At 48.4% G+C, this 16,548-nt stretch overlaps 3 protein-coding genes and 1 non-coding gene across 5 annotated transcripts; 1 reads left to right on the top strand and 3 right to left on the bottom strand.

Moving 5' to 3' along the window:
• Window positions 1-1,530: 1,530 nt before the first annotated feature.
• On the top strand, window positions 1,531-2,020 carry LOC4347386 (uncharacterized). The gene has a single exon (XM_015756441.3). It carries the CDS (start codon window positions 1,624-1,626, stop codon window positions 1,819-1,821), a length of 198 nt encoding a protein of 65 aa, XP_015611927.1. The 5' UTR covers window positions 1,531-1,623; the 3' UTR covers window positions 1,822-2,020.
• A 1,392-nt stretch (window positions 2,021-3,412) lies between these two features.
• On the bottom strand, window positions 3,413-11,976 carry LOC9266864 (subtilisin-like protease SBT5.3). 2 transcript variants are annotated; one of them, XM_015755146.3, is made up of 11 exons: window positions 11,642-11,976; window positions 11,444-11,559; window positions 11,255-11,352; window positions 10,990-11,154; window positions 9,194-9,308; window positions 5,626-6,157; window positions 5,455-5,552; window positions 5,117-5,362; window positions 4,659-4,773; window positions 4,331-4,544; window positions 3,413-4,177 (listed from the first exon to the last, which is right to left on the bottom strand). In XM_015755146.3, the coding sequence occupies exons 1-11, from the start codon at window positions 11,744-11,746 to the stop codon at window positions 3,564-3,566; spliced, it is 2,418 nt and encodes an 805-aa protein (XP_015610632.1). In that variant the 5' UTR covers window positions 11,747-11,976; the 3' UTR covers window positions 3,413-3,563. The 2 variants fall into 2 exon arrangements, with proteins under 2 accessions (XP_015610632.1, XP_025876279.1); XM_026020494.2 differs by lacking the exons at window positions 9,194-9,308; window positions 10,990-11,154; window positions 11,255-11,352; window positions 11,444-11,559; window positions 11,642-11,976 and adding an exon at window positions 7,388-7,513.
• On the bottom strand, window positions 4,947-5,020 carry TRNAI-AAU (transfer RNA isoleucine (anticodon AAU)). The gene has a single exon. It is a non-coding gene; the product is annotated as a tRNA-Ile (tRNA).
• Window positions 11,977-12,842: 866 nt separating the features above from the next.
• On the bottom strand, window positions 12,843-14,459 carry LOC4347383 (ATP-dependent 6-phosphofructokinase 2). The gene has a single exon (XM_015755545.3). The coding sequence runs from the start codon at window positions 14,422-14,424 to the stop codon at window positions 13,027-13,029; it is 1,398 nt and encodes a 465-aa protein (XP_015611031.1). The 5' UTR covers window positions 14,425-14,459; the 3' UTR covers window positions 12,843-13,026.
• Window positions 14,460-16,548: the final 2,089 nt, after the last annotated feature.

Below are 16,548 nucleotides of genomic sequence, written 5' to 3'. Positions count from 1 at the left end.
CTACTGCTGAGCTCTACATCTGGCTGCCAGTCACCGACCGCATCATGCCGCCCCGAGTAATATCTGGGCAACGAACCAGGTAGTGGTGGCGATGGCTGGGCTAGGTTGTGAAGGAGGAGCCAACCCCTTCTCCTTCTTCCACCCCCTATATCTCCCCCAAGAGAATTCACTCTATCTTGTTCTTTTCACCGCGACAAAGGAGGCGATTCTTGTTGTGGAGAAGCAGTGGTACCACTAGTTAGGGGGAAGCGGCGGTGGCACTTGGGGAGGGGGAAGCTCGAGGAGGCGGCAACGCTTGGGGAAGGGACAGCTTGAGGAGGCGGAGGCAGAGCTTGACGAGGCAGCGACACCTCGACCCCCACGACATGGAGGCCATCGACAGTGTGAGCTCAGAGAGGCTCACCAGGGACGACAATGGAAGAGCTCGAAGGTGGTGATGGCATGGAGGTTGTCGTTACGGGAGGAGGAGCGCGGAGTAGCAACATGGTGGGGGAGGAGGCTGACGGGTGCAGCGTAGCCGCGTAGGGAGGGAGGTGGGATGGCTCTTCGTCCTCTCGCCGAGCTTGTTGCTGTCTTGCAAGGAGCCGTCATGCTGAGTACGCTCGTGTAGTAGCCGCCATGGCCAGAAGGGGGAGGGAGAGAGAAGAGGGGAGGAGAAAGAGGTTGGTGACACATGGGTCCCACTTTTTTTTCATATCAGCAGAAAACCTTGCACCAGTTTTAGAAGATGGAGGAGGCGTTAGATCCGGTTTTATGGATGACTATTCAAACACGAGCAAGAAATAAGGGATGCAGTTTAGGTTTTGCGTTATTCCTTTTCTGTTCCAGGCCAATCGCTTCACTCCCGTTAACTCACGATCCACTTCCAGCCCAACTTTCAAGAAGGACGACCAATACGGCCATACGTTAGGTCGCCGTCCCGCTCCAACCCATCTACAACCGGTGGCCCACACCTGACAACCAATCACGTCTTGGTGGCCCACATCTGACAACCAATCACGTCCTTGCGACCTTGCCTCTGCTTCACATTGCCATAGCCGTTTCCTCCCCGGACCCGAGTAGGCTGCAGACCATGTTACGTCCATAAAATATTATTACTCCCTCCGTTTCTAAATATTTGAAGCTGTTGAATTTTTCAAACATGTTTGAACGTCTACCTTATTCAAAATTTTTTGTGAAATATGTAAAACTACATGTGTACATAAAAGAATATTTAACAATAAATTAAATGATAGAAACAGAATTAATAATTATTTAAATTTTTTAAATAAACAAATGACCGGTTAAACATACTTAAAAAAGGTAAACGACACAAGCTGAGGGAGTAGTATTTTTCTCATCGCAGGGAACGGAAGGCAAGCGCCGCCACCGCCAGCCAAAGCGTCTGGGTCGCGTCGCCCCTACGGGACGGGACCGAGACGGAAACCGCCACCCAACCCAACCCAACACACCGGCGTCCGCACCCGACTCGGCGATCCCCCAACCCAGCCACCACCCTTTATAGCCGCGCGGTGCGGCGCGTCCCCGGGCACGCACGCCCACACGGCAAAAGCTCCCGCACCAAAAAGAGAAAAAAAAACACGCAAAAGCGCATCGCCTTTCTCGTGCTCCGCCGCCGGCGAGATGTGCTGCTGCCCGAGCAAGGCGTGCTGCATCTGCACGCTCATCGTGCTGGTGCTGGTCGCCGTCGGCATCGTCTTCGGCTTCGGCGTCTACACCCGCGGCTTCCACAAGCTCACCAGCAGCATCCACGACGCCTCCTCCACCGCCGCCGGCTCCCTCCGCGCCCACCAATTCTTCGCGCCGCCGCCGCCGTACTAGCTAGCTAGCCCCTCCTCCTCTTCTCTTCTCTCCCTCCCGAGATCTATCCATGGGGGATAGTAGGGGAGACCGGGAGTAGTAGTAGTACTAATCGTTTGTAAAGAAGAATTCGCCGGATTTGATTTTATTTTATTTCCACCTGCATTTTGGTTGCAATCCATGGATTGATTGATTAATGGTTGGTCTCTTGTTCCTCCCATTCCTGTCCCTTTTTTGATTTCTTTGGGGAAAAAAAACCACCATGTGTGATTGGTTGGCGTGCCTGCCTGCGCTCCGGGACAAACCGGGGCATCTTGATTGATTACTCGCAAATAATCTTGTATCATAATCTCGTCGTTGCTGAATCGCGAGGCGGCGCACATGACCGGCCAGGCCTCGCCGGAGTTGGTCGCTCGCCTGTCCGTTCATCCGAATTCCTCCCGCTTCCGGCGACGGCAACCGGAGCATGTGGGTGGGTTCGGCTTGGCACACGAACCAAACCAATTAACCAACCAGATAATACTCCTAACTACGCCATCACGAGTTAGTCAACAGGCGCTTTCCCCACCGGATTGGGATTCAGTGACGTTTACGCGAATCCATCTGGGTTAAGTGCTGTGCACTGATGTCTACAGATGCTACTAGCCTACTACAGCTGCTGCTGCTGCTGCTGCGATTCTGCGATCGAATGGTCAAGCAGCAGTTGGAGTACAACCGATGGATTGGTGGGAAATCCACCGAAAAGTTTGGGTTTGGTTGCCTTGCACGTCCGTTTGGCTTTGCAACGGCGACGTTGCCATGAATGCCCCCCACAAGTGTTTGTGGAATTAACCGGCCAAAAAAGCACGGAAGAAATGGCGATCTTTTCTACTCCTCCGTCTGCAATTCTGCAAACCCTCCATGAGGTAATTAATTGCAGATTACGCAGCACAAAAGACTTAACTAGCCATGAATCGAGAGGATAACAAGTCAGCTCGACTCGTCTAAACTCGTTATCTTAACAAGCTAGCTCAGCTCGGCTCATTAACCTTAACGAGTTAAAAATCTAGCTCGGCTAGTGAGCTTATTAAACCCTAATAATTTTAAGTTTACTATTTTATCATATATAAACATAACAATAAACACTAACTACTAAATAAGTCATTGAATACAAATAGATTGGATGTAATTAAGTGACTAAATATTAGTTAAGAAGAACCAAGTACACGAAGATATGATGATCTCTTGTGCTAACGGGTTAAATGAGTAGTTCGTGAGTTGAAAGCCTAGTGTGGCTCAACTCATTAAGGCTACAAGTTCGAGTCAATCCGAACCAAGCTCACTATGAGCTTATCCGAGCCATGAGTTTTTTGTCCACCCTTAGCTACATGTTACGCACCACCAATGCTAAGGTACAAACCAAACAACCCCACACACTTAAGACCGCTGATAAATCCTACACCCCGATTGGAAGGAAATGCCACCTAGACTTCGCGAAAAAATGTCATCGATACTATGAATAACCAATTTAATGTCACCGTTTTCGATGACATGAATTGCTATTCTAACTCTATCAGCAAAATATTCTAAAAAAAAGTTTTAATCCACATGTATGTGGGTGATAGAAGGGCGATTTGTAAGTTTCAGTTTATCATTTCTAAGTCTGTTCACCAAACTAGCCAAACCTTCTTTGGTCAGGCTAAACCATCCCACCCAAAAAAAAAAACACACGCAAACTAAGAACTTATCTAAAAAGATTTTACAAAAATCATGGCAAGAACTCATCAAGAGATGGGCAAGCCATTCTTCCCCTTCTTGTCCACGACCCTCACCACCAACGGGCTCCTGACGCGGTGCCTCCCGCCGGCGGCGGCGTCCGACCAGACCAGCCGCCCGAACTCGTACTCCCCGGCCAGGAACGACCCTTTCTTGGCCCGGAACGTGACGGCGAACTCCAGCTCCTCCCCGGCCGCCGTGAACTCCAGCCGGCTCGGCCGCACGGCCACCGACACGCCGCGGGGCTCGGCGACGCTCGCCACGTACGCCGCCGGCGCGGCGCCGACGTTCCTCACCCTCCTCGTCACGGTGCGCGCGGCGCCGGACGGCGACAGGTGCGGCAGCGCGAACGACGGGTAGTTGAGGTCCTCCGGCCGCCGCGCCGGCGGGCAGGCGTACGGCGGCTGGGCGCCGGAGCCGGAGGCCATGAACGTGGCGATCACCGACGAGTTGTAGCCCAGCGCGCAGAGGAAGCCGAGGTAGTCCGTGTCGTTCATGTCGTAGACGAGGCCCGGGTCGGCGGCGCGCCCCGGCTGGACGTGCCCTGCGCCGTAGCTGAACGGCGTCGCCCGGAGGAACGACGAGTTGCTCATCGGCCTCCTCATGTTGTCCTTCACCCTCGCTGCAACCAAACAAACACCTTATAAATTACTCCACGGAAGAAATGGTTTACATCTTCGGCCTCTACAATGCAGAAATAGATAATAGAAATGGTTTATGTCTTCGGCCATAATGGAAATGGTTTACGTCTCTGGCCTCTGCAACGGGCGCTTACCGGTGGTCATGATGGCGGACTTGATGGCGGCGGGGCTCCAGTCGGGGTGGAGGGCCTTGAGGAGGCCGGCGACGCCGGCGACGTGGGGGCACGACATGGATGTGCCGGACTCGGCGTTGAAGAGGACGCGGCGGCTGTCGAAGGCGAGCCCCGTCGGTCCGGCCTGGCCGGTGAACGCCGCCAGGATGCTCACCCCCGGCGCGGTGATGTCCGGCTACACCAAACACACACACAGGTCAAGCTCGCCGGCGATCTCGACACGATGGACACAGTGAGAGTGAGTGAGTGACAGTGTGTTGCGAAATTAATTTGGGAGAAAGGTTTGGACCTTGAGGATCTGAGTGGTGACGGTGTTGGGGCCCTGGGAGGAGAAGGCCGCCATGAAAGGCGCCGGCTTCGTGTCCAGCGCGGTGTCCGGCACGGTGATGAAGCCCGACGGCGATCTGCGTTATTGGGACGGAAAAAATAAAATACTGTGCTAATAAAGATTGGCAAAACATTAAGATATTCTAAAAAAATTAATGTACAAAAGAATTTTTTTAGATAATAACAAAAGAATGTAAGAAAAAATTACTATGTACCCAAAAATATTGAAAAAAAAATAAAAAAAAAGAATTGGCCCATGCAGGTCTCGAACCTGCGACCTTCGCGTTATTAGCACGACGCTCTAACCAGCTGAGCTAATAGGCCAGTTGGTAGCTGCGTCAAACTATTTCCAAAAATACCAAGACTTAAATTCAAATAGGAGTATAATTCAAAATAAAAAATTCAAATAGGAGCACACACCTGGTGGAATTGAGGTAGGCGAGCAGCGCAACGCCGTCGGAGTAGGTGACGTGCGTGGCCGGGAGCACGTGCGCGTCGGCGATCATCTCGTTCCCGGTGGCCTCGTCGTTCGCCAGCACGAGCCCTGCCCCGCCGGCGCGCCGCACCGCCTCGCCCTTCTCCACCCGCGCGTTCTTCCCGCGCATGCACACCACGATCCTCCCCTCCACCTTCCCCCTCTCCAGCGACCCCTCCATGCACAGCCTCCTGCACACACATCGAACACACAGCATTTAGATGATGAGATGGCATCATCCATGGCAGCTTCAGCTCGAGGATTGGTTCGTGCTCGTCTTTACGCCTGTGACGCCGTCGCGTTCGCCGCCCTGGCTTGCTCGGAGCTGATCAGCGGGTAGTTCTTGCCGCCGGCGAGCCGCACCGGCGAGAGACTCTGCCCCTGCGACACGGTGAGATTCTGATGTAATCAGGACTGAAAAAAGATTGGTAGGATGAGAGATGATTCGATTTACTTTGATCTTCTTGTTGTTGCCGAGGACGAGGTAGGCCGGGAACTCGCGGTCCATGGTGCTGGCGCCGACGGTGACGAGCCACGGCGCGGTGTTCGACACGGTGCCGGCGCCGGGGCCGGAGTTCCCGGCGGAGCACACCACGGTGACGCCGCGCCTGACCGCGTGGAACGACCCGATGGCGACGCCGTCGCGGAGGTACCCCGCGGGGGCGCCGCCGAGCGACACGGAGAGCACGTCCACGCCGTCGTGGATGGCCGCGTCGAACGCCGCGATGATGTCGGCGTCGAAGCACTCGCTGCCGTTCACGGGGCGCCAGCACACCTTGTACGCCGCGACGTGCGCCCCAGGGGCGCCGCCCTTCGCCGTGCCGTTGCCGTACCCGAACAGGTTGGCGCCGGGGACGAACCGGCCCGCCGCCGTCGACAGCGTGTGCGTGCCGTGGCCGTCGGTGTCCCTGGTGCTCGCCGGGTTCGCCGCCTGCCCGACCGTCGACAGGTACCCCTTGTTGAAGTACCTCGCACCGATCAGCTTCCTGCATCAAATCCGTACAAATTTCATTCACCTCATCAACTGATCAACTTCTGAACTGTGAAACACTGAACTCTCCATTCTGCATCTCGATCAGAAGGAACAGTTCATCACCAAAGTTGTACTAACTTTCAACACTCTGTTACTGAATAATTGACCGTGATACTATTAATACTTGTAAATTTCTACACTCTGTTACTGAATAATTGACCGTGATACTATTAACACTTGTAAATTTCTACACTGTTACTGAATAATTGACCGTGATACTATTAAGTTTAAACTTTGACCGCTTGTCTTCTTTTTTTTCACAAAAGTTATAAATACTTGAAAATGTTTTGTATTATGAGAAACACCCAGGAGTCTCCTGGCTAGCTCCACAAGGTGATGGGCTCCAGAATATTAGTGCCTCTTCTAATTATTTAATTTATGGTTAACGTGAGATGACCGCAGTCAACTGTGTCAACTATTTGGAGAATGAATGGAGTAATTGCCAAGCACTTAAGCTAATGGTGTGGTCAAAGCACCAAGAGAATCCTGACGAAAGCAAACAGAGATTTGGGATAAGGGAGGGAGCAATGGTCCATGCACAGGTCGACGACAACCAGTCTGTCTGATCTCTCATCCCATCTCATCTCTCCCTGAATGCATTTCTTCAGGTTTTGACTGTACCACTGTGCTGCACTGCATTGCACCATGCTGCTGCCTTGAGCAAGACAGCCATGGCCCATGGCTTCATGGAGACCCATCCATCCATCCATCCAAAACTCGCACATTTTTTGACCTTTTCTTCAGATAAAACACACACACACACACACTGCACTGTGCTGTTCTAGCCGCTTGCTGCTTGTCGATATCTGAATGTGAATGAATCCACAAGCTGCAAGCAAGCAAGCAAACAAACAGCTCACTGCACAGTGCACACTGGGATACACATACTCCTACTACATGGGACAAGCAGGTTAATTTGGCACATAGTGTGATGCCACAGTAAAATTCAGAGAGCACGATCTCCGAGGGGAGAGGGAGGTAGGGTTCATCGTGTGGGGATTATATGTAATCATGGGAAAGGGGACGACAAAGAGAGGGGAAATCTTTCCAGGGTGGGGGCGGATTTTGGGCTCTAATCTCTGCGGAATCATGGCAGCAATCTGTGTGGCGCCAAGAACAGCAACAGCGAAAGAAATTAATAAAGAAAGAAAGAAAGAGAGAAAGAAATGCTCCTGTGACTGACCGGCCGGTGAGGTGAGGATGAGCTCTGGTCATCTGATCTCTCATCACATGATTCACTGCGTGGACTGGATGGATTGGCCGGTAGGGAGGGAGAGTGAGAGAGAGAATGAGAGATCCAGAGCTAAAAGGCAAGGGGGACAAAAGTCTACTACACTCTACAGAGATTTCACATTCTGTTCTTTTTATCCATTTTACATTTTGTTTTACATCTATATAAATGAGCTAGTCTCTGAATGTTTTTACTCCATAAGATTTCATGATTTATAATAGTCGACCTACCACTATTTCTTCTTTTTCTCCCATGATAGAAAGCTCTTTCTTTTTTCTTGTAATCTCTAATTATCTCAACCTTGCAAGGCAGAGCAGTTCATTTATCACATTTTAATAGGAAACGCTAAAGTGCTGACATCATACATTTGTGATATTTGCCCTAGTAACTTTCTTTTATCTTGAACCTAATTCTACTTACTTTTTTTCCCAATCTTTTGTCTTTTTTTGAAAAAAAAGTTATGCATACTTTTTTAAATGCAGTTTTGATTATTCTGCTAAAAAATTATGTCTTATTACAACACACATTGCTAACGCTATAAAACTTTTTTTTATTATCAAATGAAAGGGAAGGATTAAAGGATTTTCAGAGTCACATAGGCTACAAAATTCAGAACAAATAGAAACAATTGCTAGAGTTCTCCTTTTCTTTTCTCAATTAGAACTAGTTTTTGGCTCGATTAGTTGTTTTACACTACTACTTAGTTAAAAAAAGAAAAAAAAAAGAGCTCTCAGTCATGTAAGCTTGGCATTATATATGGCATAGCTTCCAAGGAGAGTTATCCAGATAGCACTAAGCACCAAGTTAAACTAATCAAGTCCAGACAAAGCCCATCTCTCTGAAGAACAAATCCAAGTTAGCAAGACCAGACACGTCTCTGGAACCAAAGTCCAGGTCTGACTGCTCTGTAGGCATTTGTAGCCATCCCTCGTTCTAAACAAAAGTGCAGTAGTTGTGAAAACTCTAGTTTACACTCTTCAATGCGACAAGTCAAGATGCACGCCTATTGCTTAGGGATTAAACAAAAGCAGTAAACAAGGCACGCAGTATAAACAACACGATCAGCAACGACAAACCCTCCCCCATCACGCAGGATAAACCTCCCCCTCGTGAGCCGATCAGACGAAGAAGGCACGCAGGTTAAGGACACAGCACAGCGTCCGAGACCGAGAGAGAAGACATAATTTAGTACTTACAAATAAAACTTTATTATTGACTTAAAAATCAACATTCAAAAAACTACATTCAAAAAAAATACTGAAATTAAACTGAAAATTTAAATTTTAGCAGCAACTGATTTTGTATAGGGCGAACGACGAGACGGTAAAAAGGAGAGAGGGAGAGACACATTTGTAAAAAGCGAAATGATATATTTGCAAATGAAAAAAAGTATGAATAAAAATTTTATATACGTGTTCTTAGCGATCTAAAAGCAAAGGATAAAATAAACTACGATGAAAAAAAACCTCAAATAAACTTCAAATTTAAAGTTGAAAATTCAAATTTTTGACTGATAAGTACTCCCCCCGTCCAATTTCAAGTGCAGTCATGGGTTTCTATGTCTAACGTTTGACATAGAAACCCCTCCGTCTTATTTATTTTTTTAATTAATATCTTTATTTTTATTAGATAATAAAACGTGAATAATATTTTATGTGTGACTTATTATTTTTTATTTTTTAAATAAGATGAATGGTTAAACGTTGGATATAAGATGGGAGTATAAGCATAAGCTAAAAAGACTAGGCTGAGAAAGACCTGTTGCAAGGAACCTGGGCGTCGTCAGAGGCCTGGTCCTGGCAGATTCCCCGCCACCGTACCGGCGCGGGTCCCATCCCGTCGTCGCTGAAGCTGCCGGCCTCCGGCCACACCCCTGCAAGCACGCGCGCGAGCAACAAATCCTTGTTAATTTCACATGCTCACAGGCACGCGAGAGCATGGCCCTGCGAATACTGTAAACCAACCAAGAAGCAATGGCAATGGCGCCGATGAGGGATTTGACTCTACATTCGGGGATTCCCTGTCGCCGCCGGTGCACACGTACGGCGGCCACAGGCATCAGGCTGCATTGCAGCAGCCGCAGCCTGCAGGCGTAGGAAAGCTGCCTCTCCTTTGATGCTCTGAACGAACGCCACTGCTCACACAGCTCATGAACTGTGCTGCTAGCCTGCTAGTAGAGTGCTAGTGCTACTACTCCTGCTGCTACTAATCTTATTGTTTCTGTAGTAAGACGAGAAACGGGGTAATCTTGCTAAAAAGAAAAAGGTTTAGCTTCCGTTGCTAATGTAACAACCAGTGGGGGAAAAAAATTCATTCAGGTCATTGAGCAAACGTACAACGAGATAGTGCTACTGTGCTTTTTTATTTTTTGGTTTACTTCTGTACTCCGTACTTGTCTAGGACGGTGTATCAAGCTGTAATGCTGCAGTTGTGCTAGCATTAGTCAAATAACATTGTGAGGTTTCTATGCTCTATGTACGTGCTACTGCAACCATTTCTGGCTGAATCCTGCTACGATCCAAACAGGCCTAGGCTGTGTTTAGTTCAACGCAAAGTTTGGATTTTTGTTAAAATTAGAGATGATGTGACTGAAAAGTTATGTGTGTATGACAGATTAATGTGATGGAAAAGGACTGAAGTTTGGATCTAAACTTTGGATCTAGGCCCTGTTTGGATGGGACTAAAACTTTTAAGTCCCTATCATATCGGATGTTTAGACACTAATTATAAATATTAAACGTAGACTATTAATAAAACCCATCCATAATCTTGGACTAATTCGCGAGATGAATTTATTGAGCCTAATTAATCCATGATTAACCTATGTGATGCTACAATAAACATTCTCTAATTATGGATTAATTAGGCTTAAAAAATTTGTGTCGCGAATTAGCTTTCATTTATTGAATTAGTTTTGTAAGTAGTTTATATTTAATACTCTAAATTAATGTCTAAATACATGTACTAAAGTTAAGACCCTGGATCCAAACAACACCTAAACACAGCCCTACTAAAAATGAGGCTTGGATGTTTGGAATTTGGATCGCATATAGTTCCAAGTCCCAACAGCCATAAAAACCGACGACGCGAAGCGCAAGGGACAATTAATCCTCAGCTGCTGCAAAATGCTCAGGGTTTGATTCATTCGATCGAGGCTGGCTGCAAACCAAAGCTCGCGTCTCGACAGATACATCCGAACCAATTGCAGCGAGCTCACTCGAACTCTGCACTGGCCTCACAAGCCAACAGAATCATCATCAGCTGCTGCCTTCTCCAGCTGCGAGGCAGCAGGATTTGGACTCTCTTCTCTTTTTAGAGAAGCATAATTTGGACTTGTGTTTTGGTCCTATCAACACACCACTCTGAAATATCGTATGTGATACACATGCTTAAGCAAAGTAGAGTGATCACTATGTCTGAAATCTGAATGTTATTGTGACCTATGAGCAGGTTCAGGTGGATTGGATAGTTGTTTTTTTTCCAACTTCTCTGAACAAAAGGGATGGTAAAATCTGAAAATTGTAACTGGAAAGATTATGCAGAAGTGAGATTACCAGTGTCTAGATTGCCAATGATGACGCCTTCTCCAAATCTCGCCTTGGCCCAGATGGAGTTGGCCCTAATCCGGCCATCCTTCTCCATCCCAAGAAACTCCCATGAACGGGTGGTGTGCAACCTATGCCCTCTGTTTGGGAAAACCGAGATGACACTTGGATGCTCTGCGATAGAGAACCAGACGAATCACCAAACCAAGAAAAAATCGTACAAAAATCACACAAGAAATAAAGAGAAAGAATTACAAGACTATTAGACTAGTACTTGATATCTCCATTGCTTCCTCCTCCTCCAGAGTAGCAGCGAAGCCATTGATGTACTTGGTGTAGGAGTAGAAGATCGCATCTCTCGCCTTCTCCTTGCTGCATTCAAACACAACCAGATCGTAAGATTCACTTGCATTTGCAGCAGATTTCATATTCAGATTAAACAGCAGGATAGGTGGTCCTTTACCTTCCCAGGAAAGAGCCCAAGAACTCGTGGTGGGAGTTCTTGGCGCGTTCTTGGCTGGAGGCCAAGGCGGCTCCTCCCCTTCCATGCGAGTGGCCGCCGAGGTAGACAACAAACGACTGCAAAGAAAGCAAGTTTTCACCACCAAATACAAAGAGAAAAACCCAATCCAGCAACAGAAACGATCAAGAAACCACTTGCCTTCTTCTCAGCATAGGCTGGTCTCTGCAGGAGCACAAGGCTACCGATCAGTAGAGCCAGAGCAAGAAGAGGAGCAGGGGGATGATTCTTCAGAGAGGAACACATGTTACACACAGAGTCTACTCAGATTGTTCTATGGATTAGTGGTCAAATGCTGGGGGGGGGGGGGATTTGGAGTGGATGGAATGGGTGATGGATTCTTCAGAGTTCAGAGAAGGTGAATTTCTGAATGTGCTTGGGCACTGTTGGTATTTTATAGGTGTAGAGATGGGTGTGTGTGTGTCTGACTGTCTCCTGGCCTAACAGAAAGTAGTGGAGGCTTTCTGTTTCCCAACAGACACTTTTTTTTCTCTGTGGGGGAAAAGAAGCGTGCCTTTCAGTTATTTCCCCACCCTTGGCCCAGGCATATGGCGAAAAACGTTTTCAGTTTTGGACTGAAGAATGGGGATTTTCTTTTTGGGAGTGTGGCCGCTTTCAACTGGAGATATGATGGATTTATGATGGTGTTTTAGTCAATGAAAAAACGTGTTGATCTGCATGCACATTGCAGACCCATTGGAAATACTAGGTTTTTCTTTTTGTTTCAAGGAGGAAGTGTGGATTTGTTTCTGCATAATCACTTCTACTACCTGTGACTATCTCTTTGAGATTACATTTCTCCAGAGTTTTCTTTTTCAGTGGAGTGTAGAGAGAATTGTTTTGTTCCAAGTTCAGACTAAAGGTTCGCATTTTAGTTTCTGTCAATGGCGTCATGCACCATGTGGTGACAGACTTGCTGATCTGCAACTGAAACTTTCAGTTATGTAGTCATGTTCAATTTTTTTTTTTAACAATGCAGACTATCTTTGGGTTCAGGGTTTTCTTCTCTTATACATATATGATCCACAAATTGTATCTTCATGATTTCCCCCTAGAATCATCACTAAAACAGAACTTTCAGAATTCGCTCTACATGTTTCAACTGGGTTTGTTCTTACGCATTGATTTATCATTTATGGCCTAAACACCAATCATCTTTCATTCTTTCAAACTTGAAAGCATTTTTCTTCTTGCAAAGCCAAATTAGGTAGCCTTCAAAGTAAGCATAAAATTACTCCCTCCGTACTACTATAAAATCCAAAGTAAGCATTTTAAGCTATGAATCTGGACAACTGTGTCTAGATTCATAGCTAAAACTTGTTATATTTTGAAATAGGGGTAGTACAATGAATCTGGACAGACTCCCATTTAAATTCGTTGTATTAAATTATATCCCATTTTAACCATAGATTGGAATTTTTTTTATCGGAAGGAATAATATATAAGATAGTATACATATTGAGTGCTAATTATTGACTGGTTCAACCCAAACCAAAAAGATTAAGTAGATACGGTGGGCTGTTGGGCTAGCTCGTCGGACCGGCCCGGATAAAGTCGGGCTGATTGGTGATGGACCTGACCCAAGCCCACTTGTGGTCCTTGGTGTCCACGGGGTTCTTCGCCTCGGCCACCTCGTCCATGGGGATGTAGGCGTAGTTGCCGTTGATCGTGCCGGAGACGAAGCCGGTGTACCCGGCCATGGCGCCGTGGATCGCCGCGTGCGCCAGCAGCGTGCAGTACAGGTTGTCGCCGGCGTTCGCCGGCACGGCGCGGATCATGTACGTCGGGTCGATGTACTTCACCGTGAACACCTCGCCGGCGTGCTCCTCCTCCCACCACGCCCTCATCTCCGCCTTCAGCCACGCCCCCACGTCCAGGAACGTCTCGTTCCCCGACTCGTCGGCGCCGGCGCAGGCGCCGGAGGCCGAGGTGGTGGTGGTTCTTGGGATGAGACGTTGGCCGGCGCCCTCGGCGACGACGACGACGGCGTGGCCGTTGTCCTTGATGCGGCGGTAGAGGAAGTCGAAGAGGCCGCCGGCGCCGCGGAGGTAGAAGTCCTCCTCCGGGATGAGGCAGCAGTCGACGTCGCGGCTGCTGAGCGTGGCGTGGAGCGCGATGTGGCCGGCGCTCCGGCCCATGAGCTTGACGAGGCCGACGCCGTTCGCCGCGCTCTCGGCCTCCACGTGCCCGGCGGCGATCGCCTGCTGCGCCGCCTCCACCGCCGTGTGGAACCCGAACGACCGGTCGACGACGCCGACGTCGTTGTCCACCGTCTTCGGGATCCCCGCCACCGCCACGGCGAGCCGCCCCCGCCGCCGGACCTCGCGGTGGATCCTCGCCGCGCCGCGCATCGTGCCGTCGCCGCCGACGGCGTACACCTGGTTGAACCCGTGCCGCTCGATGGCGTCCACGATCCTGGCGAGGTCGAACCCGCCGCGCGACGTGCCGAGCGCCGCCCCGCCGGCCTTGTGCCAGTGCTCCACCGCCGCCGGGTCGAGCGGGACGACCTCGTCGGAGTAGAAGCCGCGGTACCCGTTCCGCACGCCGAACACGCCGCCGCGCACGCCGTAGAGCTCGGACAGCCCGACGACGAGCTCTCGCACGACGGTGTTCGTCCCGGGGCAGAGCCCGCCGCAGGTGAAGATGGCCGCGCGCACCGTCGCTGGGTCGAACGCGACCTCGCGGCGAGGGCCCGCGCGGTGGTACGCCGCGACATGCCGCCGCCGCCGCTCACCGGCGGCCGACGCCGGCGAGGCGTCGAAGAGGATGTCGCGGAGGACGACGTCGGTGGGGGAGATGAAGAAGCTCGGCGACGGGTGGTACAGCGGGTGGCGCGCGATCGGGTTCGGGATGGCGGCGCCGGCGAGGGTGGGGAGCTTGTGGAGCTCGAGCGACGGCATCGGCGTCTCGCCGTCGTCGTCCATGGCCGTCGACGAGCGTTGCTGCGGTGGTGGTGGTCATGTGCGGCCGCCGGCGAGGTGGGGTTTTTGTGGACGCGTGCAGCGGCGGCGCGCGCCGCCGTGTCCCGAGCTACGTGTTGGTGAAGGCGCGACGTGGCGCGCGGCGGCGACCGCGAGCATGTGAGGCGCCACGTTTCGCGCGCGAAACGACCGGTCCACGTCACGCTCGCCTGCTGGGCCGATTTTGATGGGCCTTCCAAGCATACGCGTTGGTTACTTGGGCTATCCATGGGCCGAGTCTTTTGCTTGGGCTAGTATAGTAATGGGCCGAGTCTTTTAGTGGGCTCGCGTTTATGGCCGGTGTGGACTATTGTGTGGGCCGGAAGGCTGCTCGCAATCGCAACTCGTCTGGTCGTCAGTTACTAGCCGACTCTCTTGGTCCCACAGATTTATGTTTTCGATGAAAGCGGATTAAAAACGACGAAATTTCGATGTTTCAATGTAGGACAGAAGTATACTGTGAGTGAAATTTAAAATGGTTTTCGAGAGCCCAACTTTGGAATAATAAATTTTGTTGAAATTTGGCAGAAAATGTCATACTGATAGGGTCGGTATCTACCATTCAATTGGAAAGACGAACCCTGCTTGGTCCTGTTGATTCACACGGTCACACACCAAGTCATTTGACTCAAAAGAACAGAAAAAAAATTCAAGCCAAGTAAATTACTAAGTAGAATACACTGTTTACTAGGAGGAAACGCAACACAATAACAAAAAAAAAAAAAAGGGACGAAATGGGCAGGTGTTAGGCTGATGCTAACACGTGTTTTTATGTTACATTGTTAGTGTTTACTAGCTCCAAGCCTCTAATTAAGCTGGTCTTGTGGTATCTGATACCATGCATCTTTCATTGAGGTTACTGGTCAATGCTACAAGTTGCTGAGCAACTCGCAACTGCTACTCTACTTACTTACTTCAAGTGTGTAAATATTTATTTGGCATTGTTTAATAAATTTAGCCGATCGATCGTTGACACTGCACAATGCAATCAGTAAAATTCAGTTAGTCTTCTCACTCTATGACTAACTGCCCTTTCGAGTGCTTCTTGTGGTAGTGCATGTCTGATACAGAAATTAGCACCAAATTGATAGGCAATTGCAGACCTACTTAATTAAGAAGTTAAATAACAACAGATCGATCACATATTGATTGGTGAAAGAAATCTGTATGTCTGTTCAACGCGGATCGAGATATTTTTGTAAGACTATACAGAGCGTGTGTAATTAATTATCAGATCATCATATCTCCTCTTTTACTCCATCTGTGGTCAAGTTTTCTCTTTGTGTTGAGTGTCTTTGTAGTAGTATCACCAATTTGATGTTAACACTTGTTTTGTCAGTGGTTACTCTTAACTAGCTGTCTAGCTGGTCAATTGTGGTCTATTTGACCTAGCATGTGTGTATGCGGATGACTTTATAATTGGCAACACTGATCGGAGTAATTATCAGGTTAATGTTGATGAATAATGCACTCAGTCTTTACTTTAAGACAGTGGACAGATATACCTTGTCCACTCAGTATTTTCTGTGTTGGTCTTCTGGACCTTTGATCTTGTTGGTGTGCTTTAGGTGACCTCCGATTATAAATATTTTAAAAAAAGTCAAACCTGTGAAATTTTGATCTTTCATTTTTATATTAGGACATTTTTTAAAAAAAAAATCTAATAATTCCATGATATTACGAGAGAGTTGTTTCCATGGAATATATGCCTTTTTAATTAAGCATTCGATAAATAGCAAATATCAAAGTTTTAATTAAATCTTGCCCAAAATGTCAAATATTTATGTCAATTGCACATAAATACACAATTGACAAGCAAGTGCAGCTATTTACCTCTTCAAAAATTTAATTACGCAAGATCAATTGGTTGGAAAATACAGTTGATTCAACTCACAGTGTTTTTTTCTTATTAACCATTGGCTCATCTCATCTCTACTCCATCCTTAGAGCATGCACATTATGGTGGAATTTCCAAGGAAACCCAAGAGATGAAAAACCACTACTATGCGGGTTTTTATTTTCATCCATGGTAGCATTTGGAACTGAGGAATTGGCTAGAAGCTTCATTGAAAGTTCTTACTCTATCTC

This window comes from Oryza sativa, chromosome 9 (assembly GCF_034140825.1).
Source record: "Oryza sativa Japonica Group chromosome 9, ASM3414082v1".
NCBI lineage: Eukaryota > Viridiplantae > Streptophyta > Magnoliopsida > Poales > Poaceae > Oryza > Oryza sativa.
The sequence above is the reverse complement of the archived record's forward strand: the minus strand, read 5'-3'. Positions and strand labels throughout refer to the sequence as shown.

Excerpts from the sequence above, each read along its gene's own strand:
- LOC4347386 (XM_015756441.3), top strand. The coding sequence starts at position 1,624 with ATGTGCTGCTGCCCGAGCAAGGCGTGCTGCATCTGCACGCTCATCGTG.
- LOC9266864 (XM_015755146.3), bottom strand. The coding sequence starts at position 11,746 with ATGTGTTCCTCTCTGAAGAATCATCCCCCTGCTCCTCTTCTTGCTCTG. Across the intron at positions 5,363-5,454 it reads AACGCGACGGCGTCACAGGC|GAGGCTGTGCATGGAGGGGT; the intron begins GTAAAGACGAGC and ends ATGTGTGTGCAG. Across the intron at positions 4,178-4,330 it reads GTCCGCCATCATGACCACCG|CGAGGGTGAAGGACAACATG; the intron begins GTAAGCGCCCGT and ends GTTTGGTTGCAG.
- LOC4347383 (XM_015755545.3), bottom strand. The coding sequence starts at position 14,424 with ATGGACGACGACGGCGAGACGCCGATGCCGTCGCTCGAGCTCCACAAG.